Source organism: Monodon monoceros, unplaced genomic scaffold (genome assembly GCF_005190385.1).
Source record: "Monodon monoceros isolate NGI ecotype Baffin Bay Population unplaced genomic scaffold, NGI_Narwhal_1 Super_Scaffold_18, whole genome shotgun sequence".
NCBI lineage: Eukaryota > Metazoa > Chordata > Mammalia > Artiodactyla > Monodontidae > Monodon > Monodon monoceros.
In genome coordinates, this window is record NW_021703774.1 from 141,675,479 (window position 1) to 141,692,708 (window position 17,230).

General features: G+C 53.5%; 1 protein-coding gene across 1 annotated transcript in view; it reads left to right on the forward strand.

Moving 5' to 3' along the window:
- The first annotated feature begins 751 nt into the window (after positions 1 to 751).
- The window catches only part of TRABD2B (TraB domain containing 2B), a 218,104-nt gene continuing 201,625 nt past the window's right edge, over positions 752 to 17,230 (forward strand). Inside the window, exons 1-2 of the mRNA XM_029230297.1 lie at positions 752 to 863; positions 2,862 to 3,422. Of these exons, the coding sequence (XP_029086130.1) occupies positions 762 to 863; positions 2,862 to 3,422 (663 nt within the window). The 5' untranslated portion in view covers positions 752 to 761. The remainder of the gene's footprint in view (positions 864 to 2,861; positions 3,423 to 17,230) is intronic.

Genomic DNA, 17,230 nt, shown 5'->3' on the forward strand with positions numbered 1-17,230 from the left:
CAGACCCCGCCTCGCCGCGCCCGGGCGCGGAGCTCTCCCCGACTCCCTGCGGCCCGGCCCGGCGCGGCCCCGGCCCCCCGCCCCCCGCGCCGGGTCCTCCCCTCCCCCCGCCCCGGCGGCCCCAGCCCCCCGCTCGGCCCGGCTCCGCGCCGCTCTCCCGCCCTCCTCTCTCCCTCCCTCCCGGCCGCGGAGCAGCATGGCGGAGCCCGGGCAGCGGCCGCGCGGCCGCCCGCCGCCCCTCTGAGCCCCGCTCGGGGGCCACCGGGCGCCCCAGACCCGACCCCCGCCCCCGCCGCGCCCGCCGCCGCACTTGTCCCCCCGCGCGCCCCCTGGAGCGCCGCGCACCCCTGGGACCGTTGCGCGCCCCGGGTCCCCAGCATAACCCCGCGACCCCGCGCGCCCGCCGTCCCGGTACTACCCCGAGAACCCCGCGCGCCCCTGGACCGCGACGCAGCTCCGGGACCTCCGCGCGCCTCGGCAACCCCGCGCGCTCTCACAACCCCGGGGCTCGGCCAACCCGGCTGCGCGTCCCGGCCAAAGGGCCCCGCCCCAGAGGATCCCCCTCTTGCAACAGACGGAGCCCCGCCCCAGAGGGACCCCCAGGTCCGGCAGGGACATCCAGCCACGCCCCAGAGGGCTCCCGGCATCCCGTGTCTGGAGCCCCGCGCTCCAGAGGAACCTCCGTGCCCAGCCGGGGGCTGCCCGCGCAGCTGACGGGCGCCGCCCAGAAGGGTCCCCCGCGCCCCGCGGGCCCCGGCAGGATGCACGCCGCCCTGGCGGGGCCGTTGCTCGCCGCCCTCCTCGCCACCGCCCGCGCCCGCCCGCAGCCCCCGGACGCAGGACAGTGCCGGCCGCCCGGATCGGTGAGCGAGCGCCCGCCTGGCCACTCTCCCGGCCGGCCACTCCAGCCCTGCGGGGACGATGGTTTGGGGGGGTCCTACCTTCCGCACCCACCTCGGCCCACCCGCTCCACCTCCGCCCGCCGGGCGCCCTTCCCTGGCTTCTGCCGCCGGGGCTCCGGCTCCGTCCGGGGAGGCAGGCGAGTTGGGGCGCTCCTTCTCCAGCTCCTTCTCCAAACGCTGACGCTCTCGGGCTCTCCTCGACTTTCGGTCCTGCTTGGACCTTTCCTCTCTGTGCCCTTTTTGACTCCCCTCTTTCTTACTTTTAGCCTGTCCTTACCCTCTGGTTCCTCTCTTCTCATTTCTGACTGTTTCTACCATTCCTTGCCCTTCTCTTCTCTGCCCCTTCCTCTCATTCTTACACGCTCAGACCCCCTGCAGGCTTCCCTCTGCCCCCTGGTCCCCACCCTTGACCTAAGGCAAACTTTCTCCCTCTCCAGCCCAGGCCCCAGCACCCACTCTCCCAAGTGCCCCGATTTCACAAAAAGGAGGAAGATTCCAGAGGAGAGGAAAGAAAGTGCCAGGACATGCTGGCCTAATATTTCCTTGGGGGTTGAGTAATTACTAGTTCTCCTCATTTTTCTTCCAAACTCAGGAATCCCTTGATTGCCCTCAGTCTCTCTCCCTCAAAGTGTAAATTAACGCATGGAAAATAACTCTGAATTGGAGGCCAGGGACCAGGAAAAGTTTGTGTAGGGTCCTCACTGGCTGCGCTCTTAGCTGACCTTGGGCAAGGTGCACCTCCAGTGTCGTGACTTGTTCAGAAACAGGGAGCTCCGCGACAGGCAGGGTGCTCAGAACTAGTCTCTCTCCAGTATGCTGGGATTTACAGTTTTGGGTTGTCAGTAAAGTAAGGTACTGTTCCCTTTGCCCACCCTGACAGATACTTCTCATTTGTGCTAGAATCAAGCAGAAGAATTTTATGAGTTGACCGAAAGCTTGCAGACGGTGGATGGCAGTGGACAGTCCAGGGGGTATTCTGGATAGAAAATGCCTGAGAGAAATGATAGTCCCTTTCTCATGCCCCTTAACCCCTGGACCTAAACTGGATCTGGAGAAATGACCCATGTCCTCCTGCCCCTCCTTCACCTCTACACAGACACACACATCCCTCTTCAGAGCTTAGGTGATGGCAGAGAATTGGACTTGGAGACCAGGTACACCTTTGGAGGGGAGGAGTCCAGAAAGCATGTACACTTCTTGGGACTAATTCTGTGAAATCTTTCCCTCCCAAATCAGGGCCTTGAGACTTTATTTAGCCTGCAGGTTTTAAAGCACTTTCTCATCTGTGGTTTCAGCTGGTGGAGCAGAGTAGCTGACACCCCAGACCTGCCCTCCAAAAAGAAAATTGTATCCGCCCTGCTGAATGGGAAGTAGCTGTTTAAATAGGTGTGCTATTTTTAATAGGTGTTCTGCTTTCAAAGTGCTCTTGGCATGTATCTTCTAATGGTTGGATTTAAAAGTTATATGACTTCCTCCTTTCTTGCCAGAGCAGGACTCTTGGTCCCCCTCCTTCCACCCTCCCCATAAAACACCACCGGTGAAGGTTTGGCTTGGCCAAGCACGAATATTCTCAGGTGGTGTGGCGGTCCTTGGCACTCACAGTGAGAGCCAGTCATAACGAGAGCTTCCTTCACTGCCTCCTCCCTCTGTGCCTGGCACTGTTCTTCGGGCTTATTTACACAGATTGTGTCTTTTCATTCTCCCAACAATCCCTGGGGTGGCTGCTTTCAGCTCCCATTTTACAGATGGGGAAACTGAGTCTGTGGGAAGTGAAACAGTGTGCTTAAGATCATACAGCTAAGATATGGGTCTTCCAGCTTCCAAAGCCCTTGCTTCTTCCCATGGCCCCATGTAGCTCTCTGCCTTCCATCCCCAGCTCCACCTGCCCCCTCTGTTCTAACCTTCGCTTAATTCTGCTGCCTTCAGCCTCACTGCCTTCCTTTACCTGTCCCCCTGCAGCAGAGGGACCTGAACTCCTTCCTGTGGACCATTCGGCGCGACCCGCCGGCCTACCTGTTTGGCACCATCCACGTCCCCTACACCCGCGTCTGGGACTTCATCCCGGACAACTCCAAGGCGGCCTTCCAGGCCAGCGCCCGCGTCTACTTTGAGCTGGACTTGACAGACCCCTACACCATCTCGGCGCTGGCCAGCTGCCAGCTGCTGCCGCACGGGGAGAACCTGCAGGACGTGCTGCCCCGTGAGCTCTACTGGCGCCTGAAGCGCCACCTGGACTACGTGAAGCTGATGATGCCGTCGTGGATGACGCCCGCGCAGCGGGGCAAGGGGCTCTACGCCGACTATCTATTCAACGCCATCGCGGGCAACTGGGAGCGCAAGAGGCCGGTGTGGGTGATGCTCATGGTGAACTCGCTCACAGAGACCGACGTGCGCTCCCGGGGCGTGCCTGTGCTTGACCTCTACCTGGCCCAGCGGGCCGAGAAGATGAAGAAGAGCACCGGGGCCGTGGAGCGCGTGGAGGAGCAGTGTCATCCGCTCAATGGGCTCAACTTCTCCCAGGTAAGCGCGCAGCGCCCGCCTCAGAGCCCGGCAGCCCCCGTGCGCCTTGGTCCTCTTCTCTGATGGTGTTCCCTCGGCAGGCAGAACCCTGCCCTTCCCCGAAAGGGAGAGGGTCTTTGGGGCTGTGGGGCAGCTCTTGAGCTGCCTTTGTGGTGAGGGCAGCTCTGGCATGTGCTGGAATTGGGGGTAAGAGTTTGTGTGTTTTCTTCTATCTCAGTGGTGCTACCTGTTGGGGATACACACTCCCCACCTGCTGTGCTCGCCCGAGCAGAAAGAATTTCCCTCGGAGCATCACAGTGATGAAAAACAAAAAGAAACAGTTTCCAGTTTGGGCCTGACTTTCCCTGAGACCCTGGGGTCTCGAGAGCAGGAGGCTGTCTTGAGGCTGTTGTATGGGTGCATCCAGGCAGCTGTGTGTATGTACGGAGGACGAATAGAGGGAGACGGGCTTCTTGGGGTGGGGTTGGGGGCGGGGGGCAGGAGAAGTGCGATGGGCCTGGTCTCTAGTGACCCTGGCTTGCTGTTAAGCACTGCCAGATTTCCCGGGGCCTCTGCAAAGCTCCAGGTGACCCTCGGACTGCCTCCCCTAGGCTGGGAGAAAGTCAGCAAGGATAGTTTTGGGGTTAATAATTTCAGAGAAATGCGTTCACTTCAAGGTTGACAGTTCTGATTCCTGAACCTCAGGTGTAGGGGCAGGGAGAAGGGCGGAGCTTAGGAGGTTTAAAGTCTCTGGCTGCCAGAGACCTGATCCAGCAAAATGTCATGAAAAGCCCCGTCTCCGTGGTCAGAGGTCACTCACAACTCACTGGCCCCAAACTCAACTCTGAGGCCCAGGGAACAATGAGTTCACATCTGCGCCTTGAGAACGGGCTGTCAGTCCCTGAGTCAGGGCTGGTGGCTCCTGCAAGGAGGCCGGGCCCATGCCCCAAGCGTGGTGTGGTCCCCAAGACATACTCCTCCCGTAAGGAGACAGCCCCATACGTTGGCCAGACTAGAAACTCTACCACTGGAACCAGACCTGCTTGGCTGCCCCTGAGATGTTGCAAGCTCTTCACCAGGGAAACAGGGGCAGAAACTGATCCCCCTTCGGAGATCTCTGGCTTTTGTTTTTCCAGGGGAAATGCAATATTGTCCCCGGGGAGGTAAGAAGCCAGATTGATTTGCCGGCCAAATGAAAGGCGGGTTTGTCGCTTCTCCTGCTGGCTCTCCCATAATTGTGGAGCCCTTACCCAGAGGGCCCCGGTGGCAGGAATATTGGGGCAGTTAGTCACGCCCCGCAGGGTTCTGACTACGCCTGACTCCTTCTCTGCGGGGAAAAATCCTGTGCATTCTCTGGCCCAGCGCTGATTCCTCTGAACGTACCGGCTTTCTCCCTCTGAAGTGACTTTTCCCTTGCCAGCCTCGGGAGCTGATATTATCTGCGTTGGGCTCCCCAGCGCTCGCCGCCCATCTCATTTTGGAGGCAGGTTTGTAGGAGGCCTCTCTGTTCAGAGGCCTCACGTCTGGCCTTGATATCTTTTTTAGGCTGGGGAGGTGGGGGGATCCACCGTCACTCTCAACACCCTCTTTGTACCAACCACAGAGGAATCCGACCAGAGGCGAAGGGAGCACACAGACCCTCTGGTTAAACAGCCCCTGGCTTTAATCTGTCTCTCTTAAAACAACAAAACTATCTTTCTTCGAGGTCTGGAAACACTGCTGTTCAACCAAAGGACGGCTTTGGTAGGTTGAAAACATTTGCAGGAAAGTGCGTGAGGTTATGTTTTAGGAAAAGTTCCTGAGAGCCATTCATCGGCCAGCGAGGAGCCCGCTGACAGTCTCCAAAGCCCACATTTGAAGATCAAACAGACTCAAACCTCTGGTTTCAAAAATGCACCCACCCATCACCAGCCCAGGCCCGCTCTTGAAATTGTTCTTGGGTCCAGCTCCTCGAGAGGGCTGTAGGAAGCAAGTCCTGAACAAAAGAAAACAGGACTCCTCTCGGTTCCCTAATCTGCACACCCTTCACCACCTGCCAGAGTGCCTGACCCCGCCAATTTGTCCTGTTATCATTTTGGAGCGAGGTGATGAAATCTCTCCTCCATCCCCGTGGGCAGCCGTGGGCTAACTGTGAAGGGAGGGATTCCAGAGCCTGGGCAGTTGGGGTTGTTAGGGATCCCCAACCCCAAAGTCAGAAATGCAACAGCCTTCTCAGTAAAATTGTATGCACGCGTGCACAGTTTGATATGAACATCTGTGATGCATTATTGTACTGAAATATCTGTTAAGTGCATCAGATTTTTATTTTTTCTTTCCTCCCAGCATTACTGTTATTGCAAAATATTTGGGGAGGGGGGAGCAATGCGAGAGGAAGGACGGGAAAAAAGCCTTAAAAGAGAGCGCCTGTTTGTTAAGACTGGAATTTTAGTGTGTGTTTTTTTTAAAAATAAATTTATTTATTTTATTTATTTATTTTTGGCTGCGTTGGGTCTTTGTTGCTGTGCGCGGGCTTCCTCTAGTTGCGGCGAGCGGGGGCTACTCTTCGTTGCGGAGCACGGGCTTCTCATTGCGGTGGCTTCTCTTGTCGCAGAGCGCGGGCTCTAGGCGCGCAGGCTTCAGTAGTTGTGGCACACGGGCTCAGTAGTTGCAGCTCGTGGGCTCTAGAGCGCAGGCTCAGTAGTTGTGGCGCACGGGGCTAGTTGCTCCGTGGCATGTGGGATCCTCCTGGACCAGGGCTCGAACCCGCGTATCCTGCACCGGCAGGCAGACTCTGTAACCACTGCGCCACCAGGGAAGCCCGATTTTAGTTTTAACTTTAGTATTTCTCAAAATTTTATATTTTCTTCTGGTCAGAAATACCACATTTTGCCTTGCTAAATGGAGAAAGAAAGCTACATGGCCTAGAGGAATGACTGAAAAAGTTTCTTCCATCATCGCACAGCTTGAAAGATCCAGCGTCTTGGCCATGGTCTCTGATTTTAATATAAACTGAGGGCACTAGACCCAACATCACCATGAGTTTGCTCTGTGTCCTTGAGCAAGTCACGTCACCTCTCTGGACCTTGTTTTTGCCACCTGTGAAATGAGACGTCAGGATTAGGTCATCATTCAAGCCACTCCAGCCCTGACATTCCATGGGACGATTATAATCAACTCCATGTGCCAGGCACCTTGCAGGAGGCTCCGCACGCTTTTTCATCTTGTTGGAGTCTCACAACCCTGGAACTTTCTAAGGTGGGCACTCAGAAAGGCTGGATGACTTGCCCAAGGTCACGTGGCTAGTATGGAACAGAGCCGGTCTGCCTGACTCTAAAGGAAGGATGCACTCCTCCTGCTGCCCCATGCGCGTTCTCTAGACTTCCTCCATGTAGGTAGTTCGTGTCCTGCAATTCTTCCTTCAGTAATTTCTTCTGTTCTCTTCTTTCCTTTAGAGCTTAAAGGCTTAAAATTTTACTTCTTGGAGAATTTATACTTCTAGAGAAATTATTTCCTTTGGCTATGTGGCTGGAACAGGGATGGTAAAGGCAGGTCCTCTGAAGATTTCCGTGATGTGTTACAGACAGCTCAGCATAGTGGGCTGAGAGATGGGAGACTAACTTCTAGGTTTCAGTCCCAGCTCTGGCTCTAAAACCAATGACTTGTATGTAACTCTGGTGTTCTTAACTAGCAATCGAATTGGGCAGTAGTGACCAGCCTTTCACAACTGAGCTGGTTTTGTGAGGACGTGAGAAGCTGCTACCTGTGGGAGGTTGTCGAGAGGGTAAAATGACTACCTAGATGTAAGGCGTGTGCTTGGAAAAGAGTCCGGGCGGCTTCAGGACAAGGAAAGGAGAAGGCTGCGTGGGAAGCGTCGGCTCTGCCCTGTTGGCACCTTCTGCCAGCAGCCCTGTCCACTGCCCATGCTTTGCTGAACAAAGTAAAGCTGGAGTAATAGGGGGTGGTGGCAGCCCCTGCCCTCGGGGGCCTGGGGATGCCTGAGCTTTGAGTCCAGATCTTGTGACAATCTTGGGACCTGCAGATTTCAGTCGGCTCTGCTGGCTGCCTCTGGGGACTGGTACCAGCTGCCACGAACACACTGGGCTGGTTAGGAGACCTCCTTCTCCCTCTAGGGGGCCTCAGTCCCCCCCACTCAGTACAGTGGAGGCACTAGATGAGGAGACCTCTAAGTTATGTGGTTCTCTGAGGCAAAATAAGAAAACGGGACACTGCCATTCTGTACTTGGCTGGGATTTAGCTAACATGCCGATGCCATCCATCCAATGTGCGTAGAGCCTGAACATTTGGGCGTGGCTGCCAAGGGTGTCCGAAATGTTTGTAAAATTCTACAGCCCCCTCTCTAGGGAGTTAGAAACCCCAAAGTCATCATTTATGGAGCTGTATCTCTGTACAGGGTGCTACATTAGACCTCGTAGGTACATCACCTCTAATCCTCACAGAGATACGACAAGGCAGAGTGTCATATCTCTTTTACAGACAATAAATTAAGGCTTAAAAAGGCTAAGTCATTCGGTTGTGATTATACAGCCAGGTGAGGCGGGTTCAGGATTCAAACTCCAGTGTCTGTTGCCAGAGGCCATGTTTCTCAAGATTCTGAGAGCTGACATAATTTTGCTTTTAAGAGTCAGATGGCATTATCTGGTGACGTGTGTGTGTATTGGAGTGGAGGGAGATCACCATATCTTTCTAAAAAATAAAATAAAATATTAAAAATGTATAGAAAGAGATCATTGAAAAGTGCTGAAACTGATTTTCTCCCTGGCTTAGAAATTGAATCTTATTCTAAACTAGGAGTTCCCAGAGGCATGCCCAGCTTTCCAAGGGACCGTTGTGAAGACGGCACCCCTAACACAGGCTAGGCAGCACAGTTGAATAAAGGGTGTCCTTGGTTATAGTCAGAGGTCCTATATCTATATCATATATTATTGGGTGCTCAATTAGTATTTAGAGAGAGAATGAATGAATGAATGGTCAGAAACCGTGATATGACGATCCCTGCTTCCCTTCCTTCCTTCCTTCTTCCAGCACTATTGAATGAATGAATGAATGAATGAATGAATGAAGAAAGATGACACAAGCCACAGTGAAGAGCCTCCTCCTTGAACTTTAATGGGTCCACACCATCCTGCAAGGACACAAAATGTGGAAATCATGAAGTGGGTAGTTGAATACAAAGTAGGCTCTAGCCCTACCCCATCCCTACCTTGGCTGTGACTCTGAGCTTTTCCTGTCCCTCTCTGGGCCTAGGTTGCCCCTCTGTCCCATGATTTCTAGGCCCGACCCAGTTCTGACTTCTGTGGTTTTCATCTTCGGTCCTTGTATCTTGGAGGCCCCGGGCCACCCTGAGATCTCGAGCCTGAGTTCTCCACCATTGGGAGGGGCTGGCAGGCTTGTCTGTGGCAGGCTGCTGCCGATACCTACTCATCCGGAAGCCTGCTAGTTCCGGTGGGTGACCTGCTGCCTCTTGTTGCCAGCCTGCAGGGCAGACAGAGCCCCAGCCCATCATGGCACAGTCTGGTGGATAGCTGCCCAGCCTTGGAGGCTGCCCGTCATCAGGACCCCTCTCCCTCACTGGCTCCCTCACTCTTTCAGCCAGAGTGCCTTAGTGTCACCCAGGACAATGCTGGGAGCAGAGACTAGGAAACAGCCTAGCGTTTTCCCGTGGAGAGTTCACTGCCAAGTCAGGGAGAGTGAGCATCATTAGTCCTTTCTTACAGCCGTGGAAACTGAGGCATGGAGCACCTGTGCATTAGTCTCCCCTGTGTCCTGTCTCCACATGTCACACGGAGAGCCTGTTCTTACTTTCTCTTGCTGTTATACATTTCCATCTTGCAGAACCCCCTCTCACTTCCCATCCTCCAAGAATGGCTATTGCTGGGTCCTACACCCCACCTGAGCCTCCATGGCAGCTACAGCAGCACCGACCTTTGGTCCCTCAAGTCCTCAGTACTCGTCCCTACTTCTGGCTTCCCATCAGATCTATGTGCCTTCCCTAGAGTGAAGGGGCCAGACACCTCCCCTAAGACCGTTGGGCACCCCTAAGGACGTCCGACCATGCTGAGCCCTCTTCTCCCCAGAAGACAGCCACAGAGCGAGAGCCCCTGGGTCAGTATTGGCTCCAAGCACAGGCTGGCCTAGTCTGCACGTGTAACTCCAGATCCTGGCCTGGGAGCAAGCTGCTTCTGGCCCCGCCTTCACGCTGCGCTTCTGGAAGCCTGCCACACCCACCGTGGCTCCCGCACCGAGCCCTGTGGTTAGGAGCTGTTCAGCAAATGTCTGTCACGCGGTGTGGAAGTCACTTGGGGGACCCCTAGCACTGACCCCTAGGCATGTGTACTCAGACTCTTCGTGTGCCCGGAGAGCTGTTTGCAAAGAGCCCCTGCCAGCACAGCAGGCTCTGTCCTTTTTTTTTTTTTTCCCCTGACTTGGTTAACTCAGACTTTAGCATTTAATATGTTATCCCAACATGGGGTGGGGGGCGGGGAGCAAACTCAGGAGCAGACGCACAGGATGGCTTAGGTACCTCCATCAAAGGAGAGTGCGGCCATAAAGCTGGAGGTGACCAAGATGTCATGAAATATTCTAGTCTCAGAATGAGAAGGTCACACAGCATGACGTCTTCCTGATTTACAGAATCTCTGAATCCTGAGCCGGGACTTGGAGGCTCGGGGAATCTAAGAATGGGGAAATCTTAGAACATTAGGCTCAGAGGCATTTTTGGACTCGAAGAATCTTCACATCGTGAAATCCTAGCTCCTTAGCTTTGAAGACATTTTTTCAGCTCATACACACAGACTTCTAAAATCTTAGAGTTGGAAGGGACCAGTTCTCAAGAATTCCAAGAAGTCCCATCCACAAACACAATGATCTGCTTCCCGCAGCAACTCACCCACCAGCCGATCCCAGGCCAAAGAGAAAAGCCTGAGCGGCAAAGCACTTTGAGACGGAGATAAAAATGGGAGCGTGCCCGTGCCTTTGTTAATAGTTCCCATTTGGACATCTCTCAAAGCCAGGAAGAGGTCGCCTGGTAATACAGCTTTCCGAGGGAGGAAACTGAAGAACGGGACAAGCCTGCTGCCTGCCAGCCGGGCTGCCGCGTTCTCTCCCCCTCGAGTTTGCTTCTAAATATTATCCACTTCACTCCCTTTTATCTCGCATCACTGGCTCTCTGTCCGCCCACTTAATCCACAGGCAGCCGGTGGCCCAGCCTTCAGTTCTGCTCAGCGGCTGCCAAGCCGTCTGGCTGAGCAGCTCCTCCCGTATCCGCAGGCTTTCAAATGTGCGCAGAATATCCGCTGGAACACAAAACGTTGCCCCAAGCCTGGAAATGCTGTTGCTTGTGCTGGGCCCTCTCCCTCTGCAGGAATTTCCTCCTTTCCTCTTCTACTCCTGATTCCTATGAGATATCCAAGGTTCAGCTCAATGCTGTACCTCCTCCAGGAAGTCTTCCCAGAATGCTCCTAAATCTCATCGGCTTGGGAAGACTTTGTGCAAGCCTTTCCTTGATGACCCAGCCACATCTATTCTTTCCCTCCGTGGAATTTTTTATGGCATTTTATAATATTCTTTCGGCACTTACATATTTTACATTCTATTATAATTATTACTGAGACAGTCTTTTCTTTCTTAATCAACCTGGCTTCAAAACCTAGCTCAAAATAGGGCTCACAATTGATTACAAAATGAGACTGGATGTGTTCCAGTTCTGAAGTTGGGGCCCTGTGGTGTATCCTGTGGTTGAGGTGTTGGCAGCTCTGGATGCTAACAGGGGCTGCGTCTCGGCCTCTGTATTCACAGAAAGCCTCAGCCTGCCCACCTGAGACACGGAGACAGTTCAGTGCTGTCGCTGGTCCATTTGGTGAGGACTTTGTAACATCCACAGGTCACTGTTGGATTTCTCCCTCTCCCTCTTGGAACACTTTGTTGTTTTCTCTTCCTCGTCTGTTCCTTGCAGACAAAGCCTTCTTTTTTTCTCCTCTTCTCTACCCAGAGTTCATGTGAGCTTCTCCAGGTTCACTCCATCCCCCACTTAATTTTCATTGAAAAATGTTTAATTTTATCCATTACCTGCTACTTTGCTTGGGGCTGCAGTGCTGCTGACCTGTTCTACTTCTCTCTCCCTTCCTCTCTCTGTCACACAATCCATGGTCAGGCCTCCAAGCATTTGCTTATGCTGTTCCCTCTACCTGAGAGCCCTTCCCAGTTTTTATTGTCTGGCTATAAAGGTTCCTGAGGGCAGTCATTTGAAAAGCCTGGACTCTTCAAGCAAATGATCCTTGAAAGTCTGATCCAGACTTTCATCCATGGTCACCAGATTGGACTGTCCCCTCTGGGCTGACACCACCTGATCATACATAACTCAGCAGTTTGAGTTTAGGTGCAGTGATGTGACTGGTTTTGAGCATTGTGGGTTTTTTCCTTTTCTTTTCTGATTTTTTTGTTGAGGCTTAATTGACATCACATTATATTAGTTAGAGATTGAGAGAGAGCCAGCTCTGGTGATGGGCACTAATCCTATCATGAGGACCCCACCTTTATGACCTCTTATAAACCTAATTCCCTTGTAAAGTTTCCAACTCCAGATACTATCATAATGGAGTTTGGGGCTTCAACATATGGATAGAGTGGCACAAACATTCAGTCCCTAACAGTGGGTGAGTTGTACCGGGGTCACTCTGAATGCTTGGCTACCCTTGAAAAGAGCCAGAAGGTCGTCAGATTTGGCCCACACAAGTCAGGGCCCTGGGGCCATTTCTGGGTAATGGCCTAGGTCCTGTGCAGTCTCTCTTCAGTGGCACCTGCTGCTAGCCTGTGTTCCTCCCTGACTAGGCAAAGGTAGTTTCCCTGGGGGAACCTACAGGCTTTCAGACTGGTCCCTGACCACCATCCACCTCCCCCGTAGGCAGTGCGTATATTCCCCGGCCCTGAGTGCTGAGACCCTTTTATATCATCTTTTATTCTTGGGGTTCTCCCCTTTCTCCCCAGCGGGTCAGGAAGAGCAGGGGAAAGCACTCAGTTTTACTTCTCTTACCTTGTGAACCTATTTCTCTGCATAAAGCTTCCTCCCTCCCTCCCTCATTCAGAGGGACATCCTGGTCTGATTTAACCTTCAGAACCAAGAATTAGTCTATATTCACACAGCATAGCACAAGACTCAGCTCAGAAGTCCCTTAGGACACCTCAGGGCACTGGCCCAGGACGGCCGGTGCTCCTCCAGGGCCCAGAATCATTGCACTCATTGGGAGCGCAGGTCACCTGAGGCTAGTTGGGATACCCTTCCTGCACCTCCTGCACCTTAGTTTCCTATCTATCAATTTCATCTGCTTGCTGTGAGGATTAACTGATTAAAAGTGCCAGGCACACGTAGTTATCATTGCGTCTTTAAATTAGCATCATCATATAATTTTTCAAGAAATGCTTTTTAGCTCCCACTGTGTGCCAGACGCAGGGATTTGTGCTGGAGATACGAAAGTGACCAAGAACCATGATGCTCTTCCCTGTGCTCCCTTCCAGGGTGGGGAGGGGAAGGAACAGAAGTGCCTTTACACTGTGGGGCGGGGGGGGGGGGGGGGGGGTGTGTGGCCGTGGCAGGTAACGCGGTGTCCTGTGGGGGCACAGAAGATGCACACTTCCCAGGCCTGCCCACCTTCGCCCCAGCCCAGCTCAGAGCGTCGCTCGGCGCAGTCGGCTTTGCTCGAGCCGCCTCAGTGGACAGGATGCCGAGAGCGAAAGTGCACATTTCCTAGAAGTGCTGCACGCGGCCCCTCCTGACCCTTGGCCAGCCCTGGCGACCAAACAGGCGGCGCCAGCGCCCGCGTCCCCTGGCCAGCCCTACCCGGGGAAGCCAAAGTGCAAAGATAAAAGGCCAGGCCTTTTCCACTTCCTCTTCTGTTTAAAGGGCTTACCTGCTTCCTCCCTGTGAAGGTTCTGTAGTGTCCTGACCAGTTTTATCTCCTGGGGACTTATGGTGGTTTGTAACTTAAGCCTCAGGCCCTATTTGAAACCCCTTTTTAGAAAGGAAGATTGGGCAGAGAACGCCTTTCAGATATCTCTCTGGCTCATCTTTTAGCCCTAGTTCACACGGTTTCCCTTTCTTGAACTGCTCTGCTTTGAGTTTGAGGAGAGACAAAAGCCTAATTGGCAATGATAATTTCAACCATTTGCATCGCGGTTTGCAGTTTCCACAGTCTTTCACATGCGGTACCGCTGGATAGCTCTTCCTCCTGGCACCCCCAGGAGGACACCTAGAGGGGGGCTGGGCCAGTTTCCTGTCTACCCCCCCCCCACCAACCTCCCCTGTTTGGACCCCCAGTGGCCCCCGTCCCTTTGGCTGTAGAGTCTACTGGATTATGGGATATTTTTGAGCTCCAGACCCTCTACTGGGGCTGAGATGCAGCTTGAAGAGCTATGGATGGGCCATGGATGGGTGAACTGAGTCACTTTGGCACCTCAGTGACAATAATGCACTGTCACTGTGCTTGACCTTGACTGGAATGTTTAGTTGACCCGGCACTACATAACCCCCATGCCAAGGCCTGCTGGTGGTCTTGCAGGTGAGTTTTATATTATTCTGCTTCCATCAGTATAGTTTTGTGGAGAGGGTTGTGAGAAAGGAATGCAGGATTCTTGATGGAGACCTTGCAGGTTGAACAGTACTAGGGCCCATGGAGATGGGAGTGGAAAAGGCCTTGCCAAGAGGAAGGAGACTGTTAGGCAGAAGTGCTGGGATGGGAAATGCAGAAGGTTTGCAAAGAAAAGTCTTTCTACCCCTCCCTCCATTGACTGTACTCTCTCCTTTCCCTCTCCAGCTCCCGAGACAGCCATTGTTATTTAGTGCCTATTATGTGCTAGGCCTAAGGTTTATCACAGTAGATTCCTGAAATAATCCTGAAAGGTAAGTATTATTTCCCCCATTTTAGGAAATTGAGGCTAAGTGCTTTGTGCAAAATGATGGAGCCAGGGTTTCTACTTAGATCTTTTTGACACTTTAAGAAAAAGACTGAACTGGAAGTGGAATGCCAGCTCCACCACTCGGGCTGGATGACTGAGGGTCTGTTTCCACATCTGCAAACCTGGGGCTCATAATAGCATTCACCTCCTGGTGTGTTGTGAGGAGTGAATGAGGTAATGCGTGTCAACCACATAGCTCGCTGCCTGGCACACGCTCAGAGGTAATGAATGTTAATTGCGGCGGTTTAAGTCGTGGTCATTTTAATTATTGTTATTGGCCCATTTTCACACTGTGTCTCGAGGTGAAGCCCATCCCATAGAGAAAATGGTTCTTGATCCTTTAGTCTCTCACACACCAAGCATCACCCAGAGCAGGTTTGGGGGTCGGCCTGATGGGAACCGTGCCGCCCAGCCACCCGGAGCGTGGTTATTTTTTTCTGACCGTCTGGCCATACTCGTTCTAGTGCAGCTTCCCTACAATCTCCCACTGCTCCCTGGAGTGCGGGCACATCAAAAAGGAGGGAAAAAAAGTTTAGGCTGGAGGCCCCCTGCTTCAGGCCCAGCTCTGCCATGGGTTAGACCCATGCATGACCTGGGGCGATTCCCTCTCTGAGGGTCCTTTTCCTCTATTGCATACAAGTAGGTGGGATGTTAATAGCAGTAACTCAGAGTGATGGGGAGAAGTGGGGATAAAGCCTGGCAAGGATTTGATTAGCCCTTAAGTGTGCCGTGCTGTTTGTGGTACTCAGTATGTGAGGTTTTTTCCTCTTCCCTTTCTCCCAGAGAAATACCCTGCACATACTTAGTGAATTGAATTAGTTATTATGAAACTGTTCACCCATCCATTCCTTCCTTCAGTTGTTCGCTGAGCACTACTGGGAACTACATTGGTAGTACTGGGAACTACTTAGTTCCAGGTCATGAATCTGGGGCTGTTGAGGAAGGGAGGGTTTGAATAGACCCCAGAGAGACGTGCTTCACGGCAGACTGCCAAGAATGGGTCTGAGTCTTTTATATGCACTGCCCCACTGAACCCTCACCACAGTCTCTCAGGTACATACTATTATTCAACCCCATTTTACAGGTGAGGAAACTGAGGCACAGATAGGTTATTTCATTTACCTGAGGTCACAGAGCCATTGAGGGGAAGATCTACAATTCAAACTCGGGAGGTCTGGCTGCAGAGCCTGTGCTCTCACCCTCCCTGCATCTATGAAAAGGGACTGAAATCTGACAAGGGGGGTGGGGGGAGAAAGGTGGGGTACTAGCTCGTCTTCTGGGACTGGAAGTATGAAAGGCTGGGAGAGCCAGGGAGTTGAGAGACTTCTGATGTTCCCCACTGAGAAAGGCTGACACTTTGGGAAGGAGAGAGTGAGGTGGCCTATTGGCCAGGACCTAAGGTGAGGAGGGGGTGTGAGGAGAGAGGTACAGGTTGAGAGCAGAAGCTGACCTTGGCAGGTGAAGAAAGGGCAGGGCAGGCTGAGGGCGCAATAGAAGTGGAAGCTGTGAATCTGTAACTGCACCAGTCTGGATGGCTGGGGCGCTTCTTCGTGTAACTCTCCAGGGTGGGTGCAGGAGTAATGAAGTGTGACAGAGGGCCACCCCCATCCCCAAGCCCTAGGAGTCCCTGCTGGGTTGGGTAGCAGTTCCTGCCTGCCTGTCGTGGTTGAGCAGTGACCCTCAGCCCCCGCCCCATGGTGGCTGGGGCTCTGCAGGCCCTGGGGTCCTCTGGAAGCCCTACAGATGCTACCAAGATGGATGAGACTGCATCCTTGCTGTCCAGGTAGTTTTCTTTGCTGGTGAGATGCTCATTGTATACAACAGACAGACCTCCCCTCCTTATGAGTACCTGGCTGTCCTGAGTACGCATACATCTACTCATACTATACTTGGCAGTACAATGCCACCTGAGCTCGGTATCGAAGGACACACGGGTGTTCCCGGGGTTCAGGAGGAGCGCCAGGTATGGGAGCGGGGGCTGATGGTGGTATTGATTCAGACCGAGAGACCGTACTTACTCATGGTCGTGGAGAGTGCTTGCTGGAGGAATAGGAGACCAGGGAACTGGCCAGAGAGGCTCATGGGCCACACAGTGGAGGGCTTGTAAGCCATGTTAAGAAGCATGGGCTTGGGGCTTCCCTGGTGGTGCAGTGGTTGAGAGTCCGCCTGCCGATGCAGGGGACGCGGGTTCGTGCCCCGGTCCGGGAAGATCCCACATGCCGCGGAGCGGCTGGGCCCGTGAGCCATGGCCGCTGAGCCTGCGCGTCCGGAGCCTGTGCTCCGCAACGGGAGAGGCCACAACAGTGAGAGGCCCGCGTACCGCAAAAACAAACAAAAAAGAAGCATGGGCTTGATCCTGGGTGCACTGGGGGGCATTGTTCCCCACTCCGGTGTTCTGTAATTCACTCATTCGTCAAGCTGGAGCATCTATCTCACCTAAACTTGCTTGGAAGTTTTCAAGCCCCTTGGCTTGAGGAAGGAGCTGCCGTGTGAAGGTCTTTTCCCTCATCAGATCCAGGATGTTCCCACTGCTGGGCCAGAGGAGAAGGACGCTCAGCTTCTGGAACAGGAACGCGGGTGTGTTTTCTCTTAGAAACTGGTTCGTAAAAGTAGTCTGGCGGCTCGATGAGACCAGCCGTAGTTAAAGATCAGCCTTTTGTGAGGAGCCTGAGACCCGGATCACCGTTTGTAAAACAGCTACTGTGGGATAACATGGCCTTGCATTTCGTGTGGCCCATTTGATGGCAGATTTGGGAGGATTCCACCTGTTAGAAGTGGAAGTGGTGTGAGGCAGGCGGTTCTGGAATGCCCACCAAGTGGAGGTGGGGGATGGGAGGATCTGCAGTTCATAAATAGTCCGTAGATCATGAGAGCACTGGATC